The sequence below is a fragment of the Crocodylus porosus genome, unplaced genomic scaffold (genome assembly GCF_001723895.1).
Source record: "Crocodylus porosus isolate Cpor-Errol unplaced genomic scaffold, CroPor_comp1, whole genome shotgun sequence".
Classification (NCBI taxonomy): domain Eukaryota; kingdom Metazoa; phylum Chordata; order Crocodylia; family Crocodylidae; genus Crocodylus; species Crocodylus porosus.
The window spans coordinates 20052522-20075258 of record NW_017728910.1 but is presented as its reverse complement, the minus strand read 5'-3'; the positions used below and the strand labels follow the sequence as shown (position 1 = coordinate 20075258).

The 22737-nt window shown below is 41.7% G+C and overlaps 1 protein-coding gene across 3 annotated transcripts in view; it reads right to left on the bottom strand.

The window, feature by feature from the left end:
• FXR1 (FMR1 autosomal homolog 1) overlaps positions 1 to 22737 on the bottom strand; it is a 45019-nt gene that overhangs the window by 6061 nt on the left and 16221 nt on the right. For 2 of the 3 annotated variants that reach the window (XM_019532773.1, XM_019532775.1), the window contains exons 3-13: positions 20591 to 20662; positions 14589 to 14737; positions 13856 to 13949; positions 12986 to 13102; positions 12704 to 12874; positions 8266 to 8344; positions 5861 to 5970; positions 5128 to 5214; positions 3974 to 4181; positions 1961 to 2164; positions 256 to 456 (exon numbers count right to left, since the gene is read on the bottom strand). In XM_019532773.1, the coding sequence (XP_019388318.1) occupies positions 256 to 456; positions 1961 to 2164; positions 3974 to 4181; positions 5128 to 5214; positions 5861 to 5970; positions 8266 to 8344; positions 12704 to 12874; positions 12986 to 13102; positions 13856 to 13949; positions 14589 to 14737; positions 20591 to 20662 (1492 nt within the window). The remainder of the gene's footprint in view (positions 1 to 255; positions 457 to 1960; positions 2165 to 3973; positions 4182 to 5127; positions 5215 to 5860; positions 5971 to 8265; positions 8345 to 12703; positions 12875 to 12985; positions 13103 to 13855; positions 13950 to 14588; positions 14738 to 20590; positions 20663 to 22737) is intronic. The other variant, XM_019532774.1, reaches the window with a different exon arrangement.

Sequence of the window (22737 nt, the reverse complement as noted above, 5' to 3'; positions counted from 1 at the left end):
GAACCAAAGCAGAGACTTCCCAGAAAGTCTCTCTCAGCCATACGTATAATGAACAAGGTATAAGATGAGAGAAAAATCAAGAGGGATCTCTTATGGCATACAGAAGTTTTCCATCTCCGAAAGAGGAAAAAGTTAGAATAATTCATTGCTTAACTGTTTTAACCAAACACAGATTCTCCACTCCTAAGAAAAAACACTTACATGGCTGATTCACGTAATCTGTTCTGTGGTTCAGCCACCCAAATGATTACATACCTAAACCATTCTCATTAACAGAAGCAGTGTCAGACTCTGTCATTCCATCCATTAGAACAGCATCTTCATCAGTTCTTCGCCTGCGTGATCGCCTGCGGCGGTTAGCACTGTGATGAGATTCACTGGCATCGGTGTCTACAGTCTGGTCTGATTCTGTGTTATCAAGCAAGCTGTAAGGGTTGCTGTCAGGATCTTTCAGCACTAAATGATCAAATGAGAAAGGTCTAAGACTAACTGAAGTTACATGTTTTGAACTCTGACGCTGATTTTATCTACATTTTAAAATATAAACATTTGCAAAGTTATGAAACACATTAAATGCAGAGCTATTGTGGTTTTCATAGTGGTTCCCTGGGCTTTTCACTATTCTGAAATTCCAGCCAGATGCATTAAGCATCACAGCAGGCAAATCATGTCAGGATGCAATATGACCCAGATGTAATAATTAAAAACATCTTTTTACAAGTTTCTTCATCAGTCACTACTGAAGTAGCAATTATAAGCCCGCAGGGCCAAATTCTGGCTTCAGACAAAGCACTGCAAAACAAACCCCATTAGAGAAAAAGTTGTAAGCCAAGTCTGTATTCTGCATGCCCTGTACACAGTCCTTTCATTCATTATTGCTATTAATATTTGTGCAACTAATTTACAGGAAATGACTAGCATGAGGCAGTATTAGGGGCCATATGCACTAAAGCAGCAGTGCTCAAGCTTTTTGGCCAGTTGGCTGGATGGGCAGTGCCCAATTCCTCTGTGGGCCCCGTCTGGCTGTACAGAGGGGGGCAGCTTGGCCCCACTCCAGTTGAGCAGCTAAAGGGGGCTTGGTCCAGCCCCAATCTGGCCCCTTGGGTGGGTGGGCCCAGAACCTAACAACAGTCCAGCCTACAGGGGGAGGAAGTGTGGTCAAACCCTGCAGGGAAGGAAACATGGCAGGGCCCCTAACTTGGCTGTGCTGAGGGAAGGGGACGTGGCCTGGCTCTGTTCCTGCCATACAGGAGCAGGGTCGTGGCCCAGCTCTGATCTGCCCACAGGGTGTGGATTTTTGGCAGTGGGGAAGGGTGGCAGTATTAACTGCCACTGGTTCCCTGCCGCTGAATTTCCAACCTGTGGGGAGCTCTATGGGTCAGGGTCCAAGGCTCCACAGGCTACGTTTGGCTCATGGGCTGGAGGTTAAGCACCCCTGCACTAAAGCGTTCTGAACATCCCCTTTTACACCAAACCCCAACCAGCATGCTTCTTCTGCATTAACTGTAGGAAGATGTATAGATCTTGATGGTATTCAAAGACTGGAGAGGATTTCCACCCTACTACATCCTTTCTAGTCTGCATCTATGCATCCATAAATGATGCAATTACGTGCTGGTGCCCTTCAAGATTTATAACCATAAACCACACATAAAATAGCTCCTCCCCATCCTCCCCAATTATTTAAGTGTGGTAGGAGTAGGAGCAAGGGCTTAGGCAAGAGAGCCGAGAAAAAAAAATCCTTAAACTTCTTCAACAGCATGATGCAAATCCTGACATGGCTGTGTTGAAATCCAACTATAATAATCTCAAGTTTTGATAGCCAGCTCGGCATATACATCCTGGTTTAATTTGGATATATACACACACATCTTCAACTCATGATTTGGTTAATAAGGCAAAGAAATGGAGCCAGGTGTCAATAACCAAAACTAAACCCAACATGCATTTTAAACACTACCAGAGCTGATGGAGGACTTGCCAGCCCGGGGTCCACCACGTCCACGACCCCCAGAAACACTGCGTCCTCTTCCTCCAGGACGTCTTCTGCTGTCACGCTGTTGTCTGCTCTCCCTGTCATCCTCTCCCGCCAATGACCAGTCACTCAGTTCATCTTTCCTCTCAGACTCTGTTTCAGAGGGATTAGAGAGCTCAGAGTTCGTACCTTTAAACAACATGGAAAAACACACAGATGAACTTTCAATTTGCGGCCATGAAGAGATGAAGATATGTTGTCTATTTGCAGATACTAAAATAGAGCTACTCCTTCAAAGTTGTACCAGTTGAAGTGTTGTATATAGTATGTCAAGATATTGCAGACTATGCAACTTATTTTCCGATTTAGTTACACAATTCACCATATTTAGTAGGATGCGCAATCCATTTAATAAAAGCAATCCATTTAATGAAAACAACATTCTTTCGTATAGAACAACAGGTATATAAATCATCAGTACAGATCTCCATAATTTGTGCTTGAAGTGCAGGGTGGTAGCTCCTTTAATTTTGGAGTCCCCCGTCATCCCGTCCCCCCACACTGATGCCAGATGGCCAGGAGGTGAAAACTGCCGCACATTTAAAAAACTGTGGCCTGGCCCTCGGGTGTAGACAGCAAGTGGGCACATGGGGGGGGGGGGACACTCCAAAATTAAAAAGCCACCATACCACACACTTCTGACATGAATTCCAGAGATCCCTAATCATCAGATTTTAGCACAGGAAGCGCTGGATTCATGGGCCTTGGGACTAAATTGGAAAAAAAAAAAAAAAAAAAAATCAGTCCCACCCTTTGAAAAGGTAGTTTTATAATGTTTAAGTGTCAGATTTCAGTTTAACAATCAACAGAAATCAAACAAAATCTAAACCCAGTCACAACAGGAATTTTGAATAACTGCAATCTCTTTTCTGGAAGCTATTCTTCTATTAATTGCATCACCCAGATTAAAAAAAGTTAACATAAACCACTGTTCATATAACCTTTTATTCTGGAGGATCAAAACGCCTCATTAATTATATATATATGGATCAGTCACCCAGAACTAAAATGCAATCAATTCTTGGTTGAGACATGGCAGCTGGTCTCAATCAACAGCACTGTATAATCAATTCAATTTTCCTTTTCTTTTTTTAAAATAGAGGTTGACAATTCAGCTCTCCCACTGAAACTACATGAAACATTTTAGGACTGTAAAATGTTGGGGAGGAGGGCAGCACACTAAAGGCAGCCTGCTGAGCCAAACTAGGACATCCAGGCTTATACACAATGAGTCAGAAACTAAACAGTAGATTGGGTGATTATTTTTGGAGTTCCTCAGGACCCTTCCCTAAGATGAAGGGAACTGCAGGGAAGTCTTAGGAGACTGACCTAGTCAATATAAGAACCTCAAAAAAGGAGAAAGGACAGGGAGGCTTCAAACCAAGAGAATGGGAAAAAAGAACTCAGGCAAAACACCGTTACCTCCACTTACAATTGTTCTGCTTAAGCCTCTGGAGATTTTACATACGTAATTACAAATGTGGCCAGAGACTGTTCATCTGTTTTATTCTGGCTGCAACAGAAACCATGGATGTAAACCTGACACCCAAGAGATGGCTTCCTTTGTGTAACTTGAGCTTTCTTCTGAGCTTCTGCGAGATACACAGGCTTTTATCCATCAACCTGGTAGTACAAGAATGTGACTGCTTTTGCAAGACAGGTTTCTTTGCAAAGTTCAGTCACAGGGTTTTAATTTCATTTAGTCTATTTAAAACATGCTTTGCAACAGGAATGTAAACATAATCATGCTAATTTGAGCTGCTGTGCTAATAACTAAGCAGTCCCCATCTACAATATTAGCCAAATTCTGCATTTACTCAGCTGTGTGCCATACTATACATAACCAATCTAAAAGCAAACCATTTAAAACAAAAAAGGACTACATCTGTTGCATACACAGAAGTTTTTGTACCTGCTCCACAGAACAAAAACACTCACCATAACCTGATGTATAATTTGGGCCTCTGCGACCTCTCCCTCTTCCACTATATGACCTAGAGCCTTGTACAGAGGAGAGGGTACTTTCATCCGTGGCGTAGCCCTTTTCCTTTTCAGGAACTCTGGTGGAAGAAGGTCTGAAACCCATGCCAATCTGACGCAGTTGTTCATCAATCTGAAGCCTCTCCATCCTTAACTGTTCTACTTCCTACATTGAGAAAGAGATATTATGCATATACCATGCTGATGCTGGATCCAAACGAATCATCATTATTTCGGCAAAAGGTGGGAAACCCCAACACTTTATGCCTTTAACCACCATCTTGTCATTCAAAAAATTAAGGACTGTTTTTGCAGGGTCAACACACTCCTCATCTGGAAACAAGGAACACTGTTAGGCTGTAAAAGTGCTGTCTGACTTGCACTTGGAAAGAGTTCAAGCCACCTCTACATTCCCATTCCTATCTGAAAAAATACCCATAATAAAAGATTGTTTGATACCTGCAACATCATGACAAATAAAAATCACATAAGGCCAATAATCATGTGAAACACAAGGAAGAGGTGAGCTTTCCTCCATTTTGAAATCACTCTCACCTCAATGGACTTAGCAGTGCTTTCCAACTGAATTATTTCCTTCACAGTTCTGGAAGGATTTCCTAAGAGGAGCCACTTCTAAAGTTCTCGTGTTAACAGATGAATTAATTCTCTCCTAGTTATTTTATTAGATTGTTTAACAATTTTTCAGCTCTCTGGTTTCCAGTTAATAAAACATTAATTTATTGGAAATGCAGACATGTAGCAATGCATTCGCATTTTTTATACTTCACAAGTCTGCATAGTCTTGTATCATGCAGCATTAAGACTGAGCTATCAAGTTAGGATTTGCACAAATTTAGGTTGAACATAAAATATTGGGCATCTCCAGCCCCACACCTCTATCACACTATAGTGAAGTAGGAGATGACATTTTATTTCTTGTAATTACAGGCCAATGTAATGTGCATGCAAGGGAGAGAGCTGAGGGAACTCATACAACCTTAAAACCTGATCCTGACATGAACTGACCATCTGCATCTCCCAATTAAGTCAAAATGTACAAACAGATAATTTCTTCTAATAACTTTTTCCAAAACAAAAAATTAAATACGTACCTTCAGGTAGGCAATGTGGTATTCTAAAAGAACCTGAACATTTCCAATGCTTTCTTTAGTGCCAACAAATACAAACGGGACCATTCCCTGTAAAAATGAAACTTCATAATCTCACATCCTTAAGAAGGGTAAAATTAGCAAGACCTCAATGTTAATCATTACACAAATGATTTTTAAGTTACATGAATAAATGTCTTAATCTAAAGACTGCAGCCCAAATCCTGGGCTGTGTTAAAGATCCACTAGATACAGGTCAAAAAATAGGAGGTTAAACTGACTTCAAGGTGTTTTCACTTCGGTGAATTGAGACAAGTAACTAAGATCATCCTGCTGCCTACAGCCCCAGTAAACAGCAACAGAGGACTGATGAGGCACAGCAATGCCTAGTCCACAGTGTTTTCCCCTAGCTGTGCCGACTGCATGGATGGCCTGCATACAAGCTGCTACAGTGGCTGTATGCCACTCACAAATTCCTCTATAAAGGAGAATTCATCTATTGGATAATTAAGGCAGCTTTAAAATACAGGACAATAGAGGATCAATAGTGAGTAACAATATAACTATACATGAAATAGCTATCCCATACCAACCCAAGGGATCATGCAAGTCTCTGCAAGTTTCAGCTATATTAATAGAGTAGCTTGGAATCTTTGCTGGCTCCAAAACTATTTATTAAAAATACAGCATTGTGATATTAAAAAGAAAGGTTAAAGAGTTGAAAGAAAGAACTTACATCTTCCCTGGGCAGTTTGTTTTCATTGTCACCTTCAATTCTCACCCTGACGACTCCAGACTTGTCTACTATCTCCTGAATCACTTTTCCATTTTTCCCAATAACTTTTCCTTTAGTGGACAAGAAAGATTAATTCTGAATCACTGGTCTGAACTTTCTCTTTAATACTTTCTCTTCATTTTCTCCAAGTTACACCTAATAAAGCAGTACTAGTAACACAACAATAAATGAATGCTCTGCGAGTCAGATTTCTATTGCCTTGTAATCTATCAGTTTTTCACTATTTTGCAGGAGGGCAAAATATAAACAAGGTATGGGGGGGGGGGAAATCAAGCCTATACTTTCCAAATTATTTCTGACATATTTGTGCAGAGAACAGTTGTTCTTAAATGCAAATGCAAATTAGGATTAGGTTTAAATACAAAGTAGAATCAGAGCTAGGATTCAGTGGCAAAAAAAAAAACAAACCACTGAGTAAGCTCTTCTTTCTTTATTTGGTGCATCTGAACTGGAAGATAAGTGCATCCCAAACATTTTATTTTAATTTGGGGTTGTAATCCAAAGGGCAACGTGAATCCAGGGATTCAAATTCAACCTTTCCTGAAACTTGAAGCTGGTATTCACTATGCTTATTTTGGCCTCTCTGTTACAAGAATGAACCAATTAACATGACTACCAAGAACTGAATACTTGCTCTCTAATCAAAATTAGATTCTTTAGCAGGTTTTCAGATCTCCTGTTTCCAGCTAACATAACATTAATTTATGCAGTGTGAAAGTCAGACATATGGCAATGTATCCATTTTGTTTCTGTTTCACAAGTCTGAATAGGTCAGCTGGAGTCAATACATCCTTAAATACAAAAACGCTGTGCGTCACAGCATTATGACTGAACCATTAAGTTAGGAGTTGCAAAAAATTAGGGTTGTGGCACATGCACATGGCATAAATCAGTACAAATAAATACATGACACACAATACATTTGACTGTATAAATGACTTTACTTTTGAGTGTCCGTCAATAACGTTACATGTGCCAACATTGGTATATTTATTTTTAGATGTGTGCTGGGCCTTTCTGGAAAGCAGACAAACAGTATCCTCCATGTGCAGAATACATATTTTTAAACCTCTTTTATACCTTCAGCCAGTGACTACCATCGATCTTTTTAAATCAGAAAGCTTTGGTCTTCTCAAATCTAAAGTTAATGGAAGCTATGCTTTTATAGTTATATGGCAGTTACTCATTGGTTACTGATACAGATAGGTGCACCCAAAACACTTCTATCTGAAGTATAGGGAAAGGAATATGGAAGGCTAAAAATACAATCTTGCACTACAGAAACTTCCATAAAGGGAAAACAAAATCAGATGATAACATGATACCAGGAAAACAAGATGCAAAAGAGCCTTAAGAATTTTATTCTCTTCCCTTGATGGCTCAGATACCTCAGTGGTTTATGTCAAGTTTTGCTTTTAAATGGAAAAATGCCTTTCAGAAACAGGTCTACAATCCTACAGCTTTGCATGGTCATCTTGTCAGATTATTTATGTTCAAACATGTGTTAGTCAATACTTCCACAGACCCCCCACAAATACCCATGTGTTGTAATAACTGAAACTGGAAATTCGGTAGGTGGCACTCTACTCTCTTAGTATGGCACCACCACCATAGTTTTGTACCTTGTGGCATAGCCACTGTATTTTGCAAGATGCCTTCTATCAGAGGAGATATACAAATGAAGTCCCGAATACTAATGATCAGTGTACTTCTGAAATGTAGTTTAAACCCAGTTGATTCAAACTGAACCAGTTACAGTCTCACTTCTAAAGCAGTAGATTTAGGTAAGATGTCATCTTCAGTTGACGTCTTAAGCTAGCATAGTTATGCACCAATATATAGGTACTGCCTTCCACCATAACTTGGGCGTATTTCTGTGGTCAGTATAATGAACTGTCCCCTCTCCGTTTGCCACCAGCTCCATCCCTGCCTGTACACAAGCAAAGGCATAGCATAGAGAGCCCAGTTGCCAGGTCTGATGCTTCAGCAGAATGAATTACCTAAACCTACGGCTGAGAGAAAGTACTGCTGAGCTCCTGCCACCTTGGGGCAATGGATCTTTGGATAATTCAGCTGCCAAATACCAAAAAGTGCTGAATTTTGCAAAATGAGATTTTTTTCAAAGGTTTTATAGCTTGACCACGTTTGGGTTCAGCTGTCCTTTGAGATGTTATAATCAGAATATAACAAGCCCCCAATACTTATAGTTTTTGAAGTTTAGACAGTTTCTGGACATAAGGAGCAAGTGCCCAGTACTGTGATCTCAACAATTTTTGCATTCAGATTAAACAGGCTTCCTTTCCCCAGGTTTTCAAGTGTTTTAAATATTTAGCAGCATTACATACCAACAAGATTTCTGGGAACTTGAATAAAATCCTCCACAAATTCCAAGTAACTTCTAGCCTTTTTTACTGCCTCAGCGCTCTGAAAATGGACAAAAAACCAAAAAAAAAGTTTATTTGTTAAATCAATTTTATAAATAAATTCCTGTTCCAAAAGCTGGAAACTTTCAAAACAACTTATTTTCAAAATGAAGGAGGAATGAGATACAAATGGGGATGCACCGATAAAAATTTTTTGGGCTGATACCGATAACCGATTACTGACCAGCCATATTGGCCAATACCACTCCAACTGCCGATACGCAGCTTGGAGACCAGCATCCAGCTGTTAAGTCTGCACCTGGGGTGCACAGCAGCGAGAGGTGCCCCACCAAACGAGCCATGCACCGCTCCATCCCATACCCCACCCCTGCTGTGCCGCATTTGCCTCTGACCCTGCCCCGTTCCCTCCCTCACCGTAGGGGCCTCTCTCCTTCCACTCCAGGACGCTGCTCTCCAGGGTACCTGGCTGCATGCATGCTGTCGCTGTGCACTTGTACGTGGCATTTAATCAGCGATATTATTGGCCATATCAGCCAAAAAGAACCGAATGCCGATAATGCCAATTTTCTGTTTATCGGTGCTGATAAAGTACAGACTGATGTATCAATGCACCTCTAGATATAAATTAATTTAGGTTTGAACGAAATAGAGAAATAACATGGGCAAAATGATTAAGAATTAAACACATTTGCAAAGCAAAGGCATGCACAGTGAAAAAATTGTTTTAAAATAGCATGAATAAAATTATCTTGTGCAATTTACACTTGTAATCTAGTAGTAAAACTATTTAAAATGTCCCCTTCATATCTAGCTTGCAATCACGGACTGGAAAGACTTTTTCACATTATTTCAAAACACAGTATACTTGTGAAGCAGCATCAATATAACATCACAGAGACTCGGTGATTTTTTTTTTAAATCTGTAACTAGTTCTTATTAACACTCAAGAAAATGCTAATATTATCCTAGATACCAAAATATTAATTTCAAGTTGTTTGTTATAAATTTTTAATTCTTCCCCTTGTATTGTCTGAACATTGAAGCAAGCAGGATTTTTATGTTAAAACGGTATGTAATCCTATAATTGTAAATAAATGATTACATAAACATGATTAAAATTGCATGGACTGTAAGGTGGATAGAAAACCAGCTAGATCGTCTCATTTGCAGCCAGTATCAAGTGGGCTGCCTCAGAGGTCAGCCCAGGTGCCAGTGTTTTGTTCAGTATCTTTATCAATGATCTGCAACACCGGGGGGGGGGGGGTAGTGCAACCTCAGCAAATGTGTGGATCACACCAAGCTGGGGGAGCAGCAGATACGCTGGAGGGCAGGGCTAGGATTTAGAGACGTAGACAAAATAGGAGGACTGGACCAAAAGAAATCTCATGACGTTCAAGAAGGACCTTGATGATCTCCCGAGGTCCCTTCCAGCCCTGATGTCTATGTCTATGACATATGCAAAGTCCTGCAGTTAGGACGGAACAATCCCATGCTGGGGACTCACCAGCCAGGGCCTGACTGACTAAGCAGCAGCTCTGCAGAAGAAGATCTGGGGTTACAGCGGGCAATAAACTGAACACGAGTCCCTTGTTGTAAACAAGACTAACAGCATACTGGGCTGCATTAGTGAGAGCTTTGCCAGAAGATTGAGGTAGGTGATTATTCTCTTCTATTTGGCACTGAGGCCACATGTAGAGTACTGTGTTCAGGTTTTGGGCCCTCCACAATAGAAAAGATATGGACAAACTGGAGAGAGTCCAGCAGAGGGCAACAAAAATGGTTTGGGGGCTGGGACACATGGCTTATGAGGAGAGGATGAGGGACCTGGGCTTGTTTAGTCCAGACAAGAGAAGACTGAGGGGGGATTGAATAGCAGCCTTCAACTATCTGAAGGGTGTTTATAAAGAGGATGATGGAACCTGGACTGCTCTCATTGGTGACAGATAACAGAACAAGGTCTCAAGTTACAGCAAGGAAAGGTTAGGTTAGATAGCAGGAAAAACTCTCACTAGGAGGGTAGTAAAGCACTGGAACAGGTTACCCAGAGAAGAAGTTGTGATATCTCCATCCTTGGAGTTTTATTTAAGGCTTGATTAGACAAAGCCTTATCTGGGATGATCCAGTCAGGGATGGTTTTGCTTTGAGCAGGAGGGTTGCATTAGACAACCTCCTGAGGTCCCTTCCAACCCTCGTTTTCAATGATGCTATGGGTTTCCCCAACTTTTTGGTTTCCTAACTTCTCAGTGCTAAACTTTGCATCCTGAATGCCAATTTTGTTTAGCTTCTGTCTCAGCAAAAGTTGAACAGAATTTCAAAGGATGAAGAAACAGGTGTTTTTGTAATCAAAGGGCATTCTCCCCACAAATTTTTAAAGGCCTACTGCAAACAGTAAGGTGGGACAGCTTGTCAAGGAAAACTTTGTAGAATCTTTTACAATGGAAAATTTTAGGCAAACTAAATAGAGGGGTTACTTCTAGATCTCTTTCCAAGATAGATATTTTTTCTTTAGCAATGATACAAGCTTTAAAAAACAAAACCACCACCATCCCATGAGCATTATTATATCAGACATACGTGGGCATATTCGGCAGCAGAGGAAAAGGTGGGGGGAGCTGCATCAGCAGCGTTCCCCACTAAAGCAATGCTAAAAGGGTGGTTCTGTCCCAGGCTGTGCTGACAAGCCAGTGAGCTCAGACAGCTCACCGCTCACGTGCTGCACAGGCTACAGAAAGAGCAACCACACATGCCTGTCCCCTTCCCCCCACAGTATTGCAATACATTCTGAAATCAGGAAACCTGGATTTATATTATTTGTATGGGTAAACACCCACCATCCCAGCCATGTCCCACTGTACTGACATGAATTAAAATCTCTTAATTTGTGCATGTTCACAGGCTTATATATAACAGGATCCAGTTTACTGTGTGAATACAAGAAGAGGGACAGACTGCAGAGTGGATGTTTAGCAGCACATTCCCTGCATGGTGCTCTAGGGAGGGTTTGGAGGCATCAGTGAAATCAAGCCATAGCTCCATAATCTCTATGAACTCAAAGGACAAACAACCCAGTATAAATGGCATCCAAGTAACCATAACCACCGCTACCAAACCTGGCTTTTACTTTGCCTCTGAAGGCAAAACAGAAGTCCGAATTTGGTATGTAACAAAATATAAAACTGCCCATTAATGCAATTTTAGGCAGCTCTTCTGCTGCAGAACTGCACAAAATTGCCATAGCAGGCAACAGAAAGATCAATCCAATATATGACTATCTTTGGATCATGCTGAACTGTTGTATGACTCCTGTGTTCTCAGTGGCACACACAGGAGTGGGGGCTGTCCAGAGAAAAGGAATATGCCATACAAGCCCTGGCTCCAGCAATCCTCCAGATGCAGTAATAGCCTGCTGGGGGCTTTGACAGCCAGAATAAATGATGTCCTTACACTGTTCTCCTTTGCACTGGGAGAAAAAAAAAAAAATCAGTAGCAGACCAAGGAATAGAGAAGCACAAAGTTAGCTTTAGTGCCAGATTTGCAGTGCCCTCCCCAACTGCATGTTGTGCTTCTCAGCTATGGTCAGTGCTCAGAGCTATACAGTCCAAAACTAATATTCAAATCTTGTACTGGTCTATCAACATGAGCATACCTATATTTGCATGTTGCAATACATTTACTATACAGAAGAAACACCAACATAAATATTGTATCCTGATTAAATGTTACCCAAATACAAGTAACCGTGTTATGAAAACTCCCATATTTCTACCTCAAAACAGTGTTTTTTAGCTTTTTGGCTAAGAGGTATTTAATATCAGATATATTGTACAGTAGAGGGGAATAGCTTACACGAATGGTGGCAGACACTAGTGTAAAATGGTTCCTTTACAGCTTATAATTAAATGCAAAAACCATGTTAAAAGTTTCACAATTACAGTCAATGGGCACCTATACACATGCCAGACATCTGGTCTGATGCATGCATGTGTCAGAGCAGACTCAATTAACTGAGTCTGCCGGAGCATGTTAATTAACAAGCTCCAGGAGCATCCATGTTGCATCTACCTGGTGCTTCCGTCTTCAAAATGGCAGTGGGAGTGCTCATCCAACGAGCTTTAGTTCAAGCACCATCACCATCATTTTGGAGTGCAGGACGCTGAATCCACATGACGCTGCAGCCTCTTTAATTAGGGTGACTCTCAGAGCCTCTCTAATCAAAGTGCCCCCTCTACCCCAAAGCACATGTATAGATGCCCAGTTTCTGGCCACAAATCAGCACCGGCAGAAAACATTAGCATGACAGCCATACAGCAGTTGGTAATGAATGGAAAAGCAGCTGGCTTTCATATTAATGCGCACATGCAGAGGGAGTGAGACAGTAGGCACGAGCTTCTCTCCTTACCTCTCCATAGATCCGGAAAGTACCACTATCTTCCTCAAGCTCGATTGCTGTAACTCCTGGGACCTTCCTGGCTTGCTGTATGTTACTACCATGTGTCCCTATTGCAAGCCCCATTAAATCTTCTCTGACGACAAACTCCTCATGAAATGCTGCTGCAAGTTGTTTTGTACACTTCGAAGAGAGGACAGAATTTGTTCACCGTAAGAAGGGCCTCAGCCTTGAACACAGTTAGATAATTCCTACAACCAGTTAAACAAAAAAGAATGATAAAAAACGGCTTACCTCTAAGTGTTTTGTGGCTTCCTCATTTCTTGACATGAGCATTAGCTTGGTACGAATGCTGCGCAAATGCATGTCACTTAATATAGTCACTCTTTTCACTGTTGCTTCGCTAGCAGACTACAGCAAACAAGAGGGAAGATAAGGGTTATTGTTTTTAAAAAGGCAATCCACATTCAGAGAGAAAGTAGAAATCAAGATGGACTTTTTCACTTAAGCTGAATTTCAAATATAAACCTCAAAGAATCTTACAATGAGATGTTCCTCTCTAATCGATATTTAATTTAAAATAAAATTGGGTTTTTTTGTTTTTCTTCTTTAAATCATCATGTGTATTCAGGTCATCCACCGAGTCCATGGGAGAGCCACATAAGCAACCAGAGAAAGCTAAAACTGAACAGGCAGATTTATATGGAGCATTTAAATAAAATAGGACTAAAGACCCCACTGTTGTCCTTCCGTGCCTAGCAATTTTCCTCAAGCCTATCGCTTGCTTAACCGGTTGTGCTGATGATTCTAGGGGAGGAAAATGAACAAACTTAGGCAAAAATATTTTCTTTTCCAAATAACCCAAGCACATTATTTTTTCAGAAAAGGTGCACCTCTGGAACACATTATCCAAGAGAAAAAAAGTAGTTCCCAAACCTACACTGTTTTTAATGCATTACGGACACCCTCTAGGGACATGCTACCAAAAGATATATTTAAAGTGATCGTATCAATATATCCTTGCATTAAATTTCTTATAGTGTGTGCAGTTTTACAACTGAATATATTTTCTGTGTGGATATGTACAGTCTGTAAGCAACTGAAATGCTCTAAGTGGACCAAAAATTAATGTACTGCTTAGACAAAAAAATATATATTTCTTACCAGTATTATTAATTGAGCAGTTTCAGCATGATAAAAAATACGACAAGCTCCTACAGCTTTCTTAAAATCTTTATGTGCATTTTCATTAGCGCACCTACAAGAAATGAATTATTTATAAAAGGTTATTCCAGTTGAAGATAGCATTTTCAATAAATGTGGTGTAGCCCTATACTTGAAAGCTAACTATGCTGCAGCTAACTTTTGTAAAAATGATCTTTGTTTGGGAAACACCTGACTAAGGCAAGCAAGTGTACAAACAGTCCACCACATTTCACAGTGCATGCGCAGGGTGGGGTAAAGCAGTGAGCAACTCATCCAGTTGTCCTATAATACACTAGTGGTACTAGCAGCTAATCAGTACAGGGCTATAAGCTCAGGAAGCAGCCCCCTTGGCCCAGTGCTCCATTCTCATGCTGTGCAAGTCAGGCACAAGAAGGCACTTAGCTCAACCACTAGATAAATCACACCAACCTTCTAGAGAGAGACGCAGCGTGCAACTGTGCTAGAGCATGATTTCTGTGAAAACTGGGCATACTTGGGGAAACACCAACACGGGTAGCAAACCACTGCTTTAGCATTTATTTGAAGTGTCATGACAAGGGCTGTCTACACTTACTGAACTATTTTGCCTCTCTCAAAAGCCATGTATGAGTCAAGCTTAAGACACGTGGAAAAAGATGCAAGCCATACTGAAATAAGTAACAGTGATGTTATGGTATTCAGAGTTACTCACGCATCTCTGAGATCTTCAGGAACTTCCACTGTACACTTAAAAAATGTGTTCTTTTTGACAGTTTTATTTTGGTTCACAGGTCGAAGTCGTTCATACGTGACAATTTCATTGTAAGTAGCGTCACAGGCAGCATATTCAATGACATAAAACTAAGGGGAAAACATTTTGTGAAAAATCATTAATTTAAAAACAGACATTTCACAAGCACAGGGACAGATTAACTAATGGTCACCCTCAACACCAAAAAAAAAAAAAGAAAGAAATAAGTTTAGCCATTAAAAAGGAATTCTACTCTGGCATAAGGCCATGACCTAGCAATGTTACAATTTTGGGCAGATTTCTGCACCCGCTCAGTGCTCTATTGAAGTCAGTGCAAAGAACCTGTATAAAGCTTGCTCATTTTTCATGTCATTTTTTTTTTCTGACAGCCAGTTTGATCAACTCAATTCAAGATGACATTTAAATGGTTTTCCTACTTAACAGTTCTGCAACAAAAACTTAACAGACATTTTTCTAAAAAGGTCGAGGCATAACAGAACATACTTCCTTCTGCATAGATGTATTCGCTCTGCAACAACAGCAGTAAATACATTTTTTTTTAAATCACAGAGGGACCAGGAAAAAGGAAGAGACTAACCTTCCTTTTCCCAAGCTACAGAGTTACTTTGTATTTGTAGTTCCTAAGAGTAAGACGTTCCCACCCACCCCCACAAAAGTGGTTTGTGCCAGCCATGCAGATTCCTTACATATGTTCCCCAAATCCTCTTCTCAAAACTTTGGGAATGCAGAAGTGTGGGATTTTCTCCTGCTCCCCCGCAAATATAGGTGCTCAGTTTTTGACAACCCATACACACTTGATTCAACCACCCCTTCCAAAAGTATGGATATATTCATTAAATAGTTCTGTGATTTCCATAAGGCAAGTTCCAATTATAAATGAGATTCTAATTCTTGACTATGAAGCTTCATTAACATAAATTCAAGGTTGGCAACATTTCTGGGCAGAGTGCAGTTGGAAGATGTTGGTGTGCTAAGGATGGATGGCAGGGGAGCTCCAATAGGCTTGATCCTTGTTGTAGCAGCACAGTTCAGGCCCCTTCCCTGCCATCTGCCCCAAGACATGCATGCACCCACCCCCAGCAATGAGATGGACAAAGGCTCCACAGACCCCAGTGTAGCTGTGAGCAGCCTGGGCTCCATGCCAGGCAGCAGGGGCCTGCCCAGGGCGTGGGCTGGCTGTGGCAAGCGGCTGCACCACAGTCCACAGTGCCCTGGCCTGGCTCATTGAGTGCATCCGCCACCAGCACTCTCAGGGACAGACAGCAAGAAAGTGGCCCAGGCTGTACTGCCACAGGAAGGATCGAGCCCTTGAGTGGCTCCCCTGCTATCCACCCCAAGCATGCATGCACCCATTGTTGGTAAGCCAAGCTGAGACTCTGCAGACCCTGGCATAGCTGCTTGCAGAAGAAAGTCACAGTTCTGCTGTGGGAGTGAAGAGGAGTTGAAATGTGTTCAATGTAGTGGCTCACCATGATTTTAAAAAGTTGGTGCTGAAAGGGTTAAGCACAATGGGTGCTACCATGCATCCTATTCAAACAGGCTGCACTAACCTATCCATCAGTATGTTTGCCCAGTGTATTTTATAGTCATGCTCAATATTGGCTGCATATAATCATCTTCATAGTTGGTTTTCGTTACTGAGCACATGCTGCTTTAGGCAGCAGTTTAAATGACAGATAATGTATCTAATGAGGTTTCCTTGTATGCAAATGTAAGATGAAGAACTGTTTTCCCCTTGCTGACTGTGGGGGATAACCTTGTCTTAATGTCTTATCCTTTGAGTAAATATGTTAAGAGGTGACAGTAAAAGAGAGACCATCAAAGCATGACAACAACCTCTACTGTCAAACTTGATGAGGTGTTTGGGGAATCAAAAGGCTGGATAAGTTCTCATTTGTATGTATACAAATTTCTTTGTTGTATAATAAAAAAGGCTGCTTATCATACAATTACGGATACTTACAATTTCTCACAGTTTAAAATTCAAGTATCTAATGCCCTGTCAAATAAATTAGCTGGACAGAAGTAAAATTACAAGCTGCTTTGGAATACAAGAACAATGATTAACCCTTATAACACAGGGAATGGATGAGACATGTTCCAACAGAATGTGTAAAATGTCACAAAGGTGGCTTGCAGACCTTTAAAGAAACAAACAAAAACCCTGCACTTTACCAGAAGTAGTAACGCGTTACTTTGACCCAGCTCTGCAGCACCTGTACAGATCGGGCACATCAGCAGGGCTTTTTCGCGCTTTTAGCTAAAGCTGATTCACTTAGCTATTAGATAAAGTACCAATAAAGCCCCACTAGCACGCCTGATCTATACAGACATTGGGAGAGCCAGGGCCAACTAACGTATTGCCTGTTCTGGGCGTGCACTGGGCTCACTGCAGGAGCGTGCCGAGTTTAAGGTAAATCACTTTTTTTTTTTAAAAAAAAAAAACATCTACAAGCAGCCAAAATGACTTTTCCTGCCAGTCTGTTTACTCACCCAGAGTAGCATAAGAAAGAAAATTTCTAGATCAAATACCAGAGGCAGATCATTTATTTCAGATGAAATGGTCAAGTTACGCCGTGTTCCAAATGAGTTTGATAAGGAACAACTAGTTTCAACAAACAACTGCACCAGGCATTAGAGTCTACACAACACACATCCATTTACTCAAAACCCGGACTCTTGACTGAGCTTTTAGACCTACTACTTTTCAAACAGACTTAGAAACATCTCTCCCAATCTCTCCCAATTATAATTTCCAAACTTTTCTGTTTACTGTTCTAGCCATTCCAGATATTTCTAAAGTACTCAACCTAACCAAATTTCATCATTTCTTTGTTTGCATTTTAATCTGCCTCAACACAAAGTCAGCCACTTAACAGTTTTACTTCCAAGAATTCATGTTGATCCAAGATGCTGTTTCATTTAAGTTCACAATACTATAAAAGTAATATTGAAAAATAATTCCACTCTCTCCTTTAAAAGATCAATCTAAAAAAGAAATTGGATATACATTAGGTTCTCTCAGTCTTTAAGGACTCATTAAATACATTAGGTTTTGTAATTCTGTTATTAAACACACATACACACACAGATGTTTGGACTTACCTACTCAACACTTACTTCATTTTATTAATAAAAGTGAATTTATGGAAACCTTTTTTAATCATTAACCTCCCCCAGTAATGTTTTCAATTAAAACATGGCTGCATTTTCAAGGGAAAAGCAGCCAGAAGATTATTTTAAATAATTTTTAAATTAAAAATACGGTCTCCTTTCACTAAGGTAAGTAGAAGCATAAATAGAAAAACAATCCATACAAAATGGTGTACCATTATTTATTCATTAGAACTGAATAAACAGAGTCTACCAATAGGTTAGAAGTCCAAGAACGTGTTGCTTTCAATCCATGGTTTTTATCCTCACCCTGTTAACAAAAAACCCCTATTTTGTGAAGTCATGCCAGAAACCATATGTGCAGATAGAAACACATGGACCTGCAGCCAGGGCATGTACTAATGTGGACGTGGCTTAATCAGAATTCAGCGTGTACTGTGGTTCATCTACAACCTGACTCAAGCTGTACCAAGCAGATAAAATGGTAGTCTTCCCCCTTAGAAAGCATATTATCTTGAATTAATGTTTATTGGTACTCACAACTATGCATAATCAGCCAACTGCATAGTACCACTGCCTACAGTAGCCCTCATTTATAATCTGGTTTGCCATCGTGTTCTTCCGTACGCAAAACTTAACTTTGCATGTCTTCTCCTTTTTGTTGAGCTATGCTTCACTTTCTAGATTAACCAAAACCCACTCCACCCTGAAGTCTTGTTCAGTTCCTACAACATTATACTGCTGTGTCGTGCCTTCGTTGTGAGCTCCTACACAACCAGACCACATACAAGTCTTACCTTATTGCTGGGTGAATTGCTGTTCTCCTGGGGAAAAATGACAGGTGTACAAGTGTTCATGCAATTTTTCCCAGGGAACATGCACCTTCCAAGATAAAAGCTTCCAGGATTCAACCTAGAAGACCTCCCTTGTGAAAGAGGTTTGCTTGAAAGAACATTTACTGTGTTTACACAAATGTAAAATGATCCCTCCCCCCCAAATAATTAGATTCTATATATGGAAAATTTATAAATTTCTTGTATAACCAACAGCCTTCTGCCCTGTCCACTTTGTGCCCCTGCAGTCTGCCACGTGCAACCCCACCCCCAGGGGACAGGAGGCTGCGGCGGATCTGACTCCTCGAATCCCAATGCTCCCTGTCACTTGAGAGCCCCTGCGCCAGCAGCTCCAGTACTCGGCTGCAGGTACTGACTTTGAAGTGGCACACAGAGAAGGAGCCCTGTGGGATATTTTAAGCCCTGCTACTCCAGTCTCCCCATGGAGAGACTGGAAGAAGCAGAGTAGCCTTTGTGCCCTGCACCATCCCCAGACCAACCCCCGATCTAGGGAAAGCAGGGAACAGAGAGCAGCTGCAAGCTAAACGCCTGTACTGCTCCCTCTGCCAGAACAATTTCTAGCAGTGAAAATTTTCCCAAAAATTCCATTTCTAGAAATGAATGCCTCCATGTAGCCCAGATTTAATGAGTCTCGCACTACATCTCTTCAGGAACCCTGGTTTGTTCTGATAAAAAAACATGGAAAAATATGCCTCATATATACACATACACACACACATATATACACGTGTGTATATAGATATATCTACCGGTATATCTCCATCTCTATAGATATTTGTTGAACACAGTTTTATTGATATATTTACAAGTTTAAAGCAATTTAGAAGCCTACCAGTGCCTCAATCATTACATCTCCCATTATCTCCTAGGTGCTCCTGGCCACCTCAGTTATTAATCCCATGACTCATACATATTCATGGTCTCCAGGGTCTCCCCTGGCAGGGAGTGCACCAAGACAGAAAATTTCTAGGAAATGAGCACAGGGCAAGAGGCATCCAGCAGCTAGTGCCCATCCCCACTGGTTCTATAACTGGCATCCAGACCTCCCCCCCACCCACCAGTCTGTCTGCACAGCTCAAACGGATTGAAAGAGACCAAGCCCCAGCTGCTCTGCACCCCACCATGTGCCTGTGCTGACTCCGCTGCCTTCCCGGCACAGCGCCTGCTCAGGCATCAGCCTTGGCCCCCTGCCTAGTCCCAATGTCTGGTCTGAGGGACGAAGAGAGCCCACGCTCCCCCAGGCCCATCTCCAACCCCCCATGCACACCAGGGGTATCAGGGTGTGTGCATGGGGCTTCTACGCACACCCCAGCTGTGCACAGCCTGGGGGCTTCAGTACTCCTTGCACAGCAGTGCACCACCTCGCACTTGCACACACCCTGCATGCACCCCTGCATTTGCACACATGTCCAGGTGAGGACACCTTACTGAGATGCAAATGAAAGCAGCAATGAGATGCAAAGGGGAGGGGGAGAAGAGACTCATCAGGAAGGCAATGGCAGGGGAGTGGGGAGGGGCACTGGAGGCCTAGGCAGCACAGGGAGGAAAGGGTTAAAGCTAGTGCCAAGACATAGGAGAACAGCACTGGAACCATCCCCAGGGATGTTTGTGGGGGCAGGGGCTTCACCCCCATCCTGGACAGGGGGAGACAGGGACAGGGTGTCTAGTGTTGCATAGTCAGTGGGGTGGGAAGAGAAAAGTTAGTCTGAGCCAGCCTTGGCTGATCTCAGATTCTCAGGCCCAGCCCCCCCCCCAGACAGGGTTTAGGGTTTTGTGCCCTTTTTGCAAGCAGCTAATTGCAGGTTGGAACTCCATCAGCCTGTGGAGAGCTGTTTGCAAAAGGGGAAACCTGCATTTTTCTCCTCTAAGGGGAAAATCTGTGTTTTCCACAAGAACTAGAACACCTGGATCCCTGCTAATCTTCCATGTCTACTGCAGATCCCATAGTAGCACACGGGTCTTAAGAGGTCCTACCTCGCCTTTCATCATTCGAACTTTTGCTAGCCACCAGCCACATGGTTCTTGCTCATTTGCTCGTGAGAAAACCTGAAAGAAAATAATGAAAACAGAATTTATGTAAAGCACGAATGCCCATGATTCAGTTTTTTTTGCTGAGCTAATTTCATTAGCAACCTATTAGCATTTAACAAGATAGAAGTGACCAGCAGTATAATTACAACTTTAAAAGTTTTTTTCCCCACTGTGTAATGACTATTACTGGTAATTGCACATTTTTCCTCTTATGCAGATGAAGAAAGCAAATTTCCTTTGCATGTTCCTTGCCTACATGGGACCAGCTTCCAAAGGGGCTTAAAACACAAGAATGACAATTTACTGAAAGGTACCTAATGGCACTGAATTCTTACTACTTCATGATAAATTTAAACACTTGTAGTGAATGTAAGTTTCACAAGAACAAAAGAATTCACCATGGAGATTAACACTTTGTTTTCAGTTTACCAACTATAGTAAGGGGTAGCAATGAATTTAGGCCATTAAAAATGATCATATCTCCTGGTACTACAACAATTAGTTAACAAGTGAGCAACAGATTAGATAACACTTGCAACTTTGAATCTTTGCTTCACTTTTCTAAAATTAGACCAAAAGAGTCCTTTCTACTTGTAACGTTATATGCCTAGGTCTTTTACGCTTTTTAACTGCATACCTAACATGTGAAAGGTGTCCGGTTCAAAACTGTGCGGGTATATTAAGTAAAATAAAGCCATCGGAAAGACATTTATAACTAGACCGAATAAGGCAGTCTAAAATACATCACTAAAAAATCTTGCGCTGGCTAGGAGACTGACTAGACCAGTGGTGCTCAAGCTTTTGGCCCTGTGGCTCAAATAAGTGAGGTGGGGCCAGTCCTCAGGCCAGAATGAACCGCATGTGCCAGAATCAGACCCTGGGGCCTGGCACCATCCTCCACCACCACCATCACATGCCAGGATGGGTCCCCAGGGCCCTGGCACCACCCCCTCCTACCCCAGCACACTGGAACTGGGCCCCAGGGGCTTGGCGCCACCCCTCCTGCCCCAGGATTGGTCCCCAGGAGCCTGGCACTGGCTGCTCAAGCCCCAGTGTGCCAAGATTGAGTCCCAGTGACCTAGCACTGCCCTCATTTGGCCCTGCATACTGGGACTGGGTCCCAATCCAGGGTGCAGGGCCTGGGGCTCCCCACAGGTCTGGAAAGGTGGTGGTGGGAGAGTGGTGCCACCTAGGGCCATTCCCGGGGCGGGGGAGGCAGCAAACTGGGGAGACCACCCTGGGCCCCACCACAGCCGCCAGCTCCATGCTCTGGACACTTGCCCCCGGTTCCAGCCGTTCACCACCTGGCAGTGCCACCCCTCTCCTGCTGCCAAATTTCCAGACCTATAGGGAGACCTGCAGGCTGGATCTGGCTAGAGATTAAGCAAGCCTGGACTAGACCAAAAGAGTCCTTTCTACTTGTAACGTTATATGCCTAGGTTATGGCATTTCTTGGATTTCATATCTAACAGAGTGTTTATTAAATATTTTTATATCAAAACTTTATTCCTAGCAGGCATTTAACTAAAAAGAAAGAAGAAATTAAATTAAATGAAACATGTCCCCAAACCTGTAAAACATAAAGCATTCATTAACAGTAAGAATTTCCAAGGCTGAAAAGATGGACACTGCCTTTCTGTCACATGTCAAAAAATCAGTTCATTAGTCACCTCAAGAAATTTTTATCAATTAAAAGAGCCTTAAAGAAATGTTGTTTTTTTTTAATTCTATGTCTATTTACAACAAAACTACCACTAATAAAACTATATTTAAACATGCAGTTTCACAGTGGATGGAGTGATAGCCGTATCAGCTCAAAGTCAAATGTAGTTATTTAAAAAAAAAACAAACCCAACTCATTTACTACCTTTTCTAGCCATCAAGTGCTTTTCCAGAATTAAGAGACCTGCATATTCCTGACCCATCTTTTTCTCCCTGATCCTACAATGACATCAGAAGACTGACTTGTGACATCATATTAATTCCCATGACATAACCAAATTATAAACACAGAATTCTTTTACTTCAAGTAAAATAGATGAAAAAGGAGGCTGGTGATAGAGAATTCAAGTCTGGATAACAAGAAATAA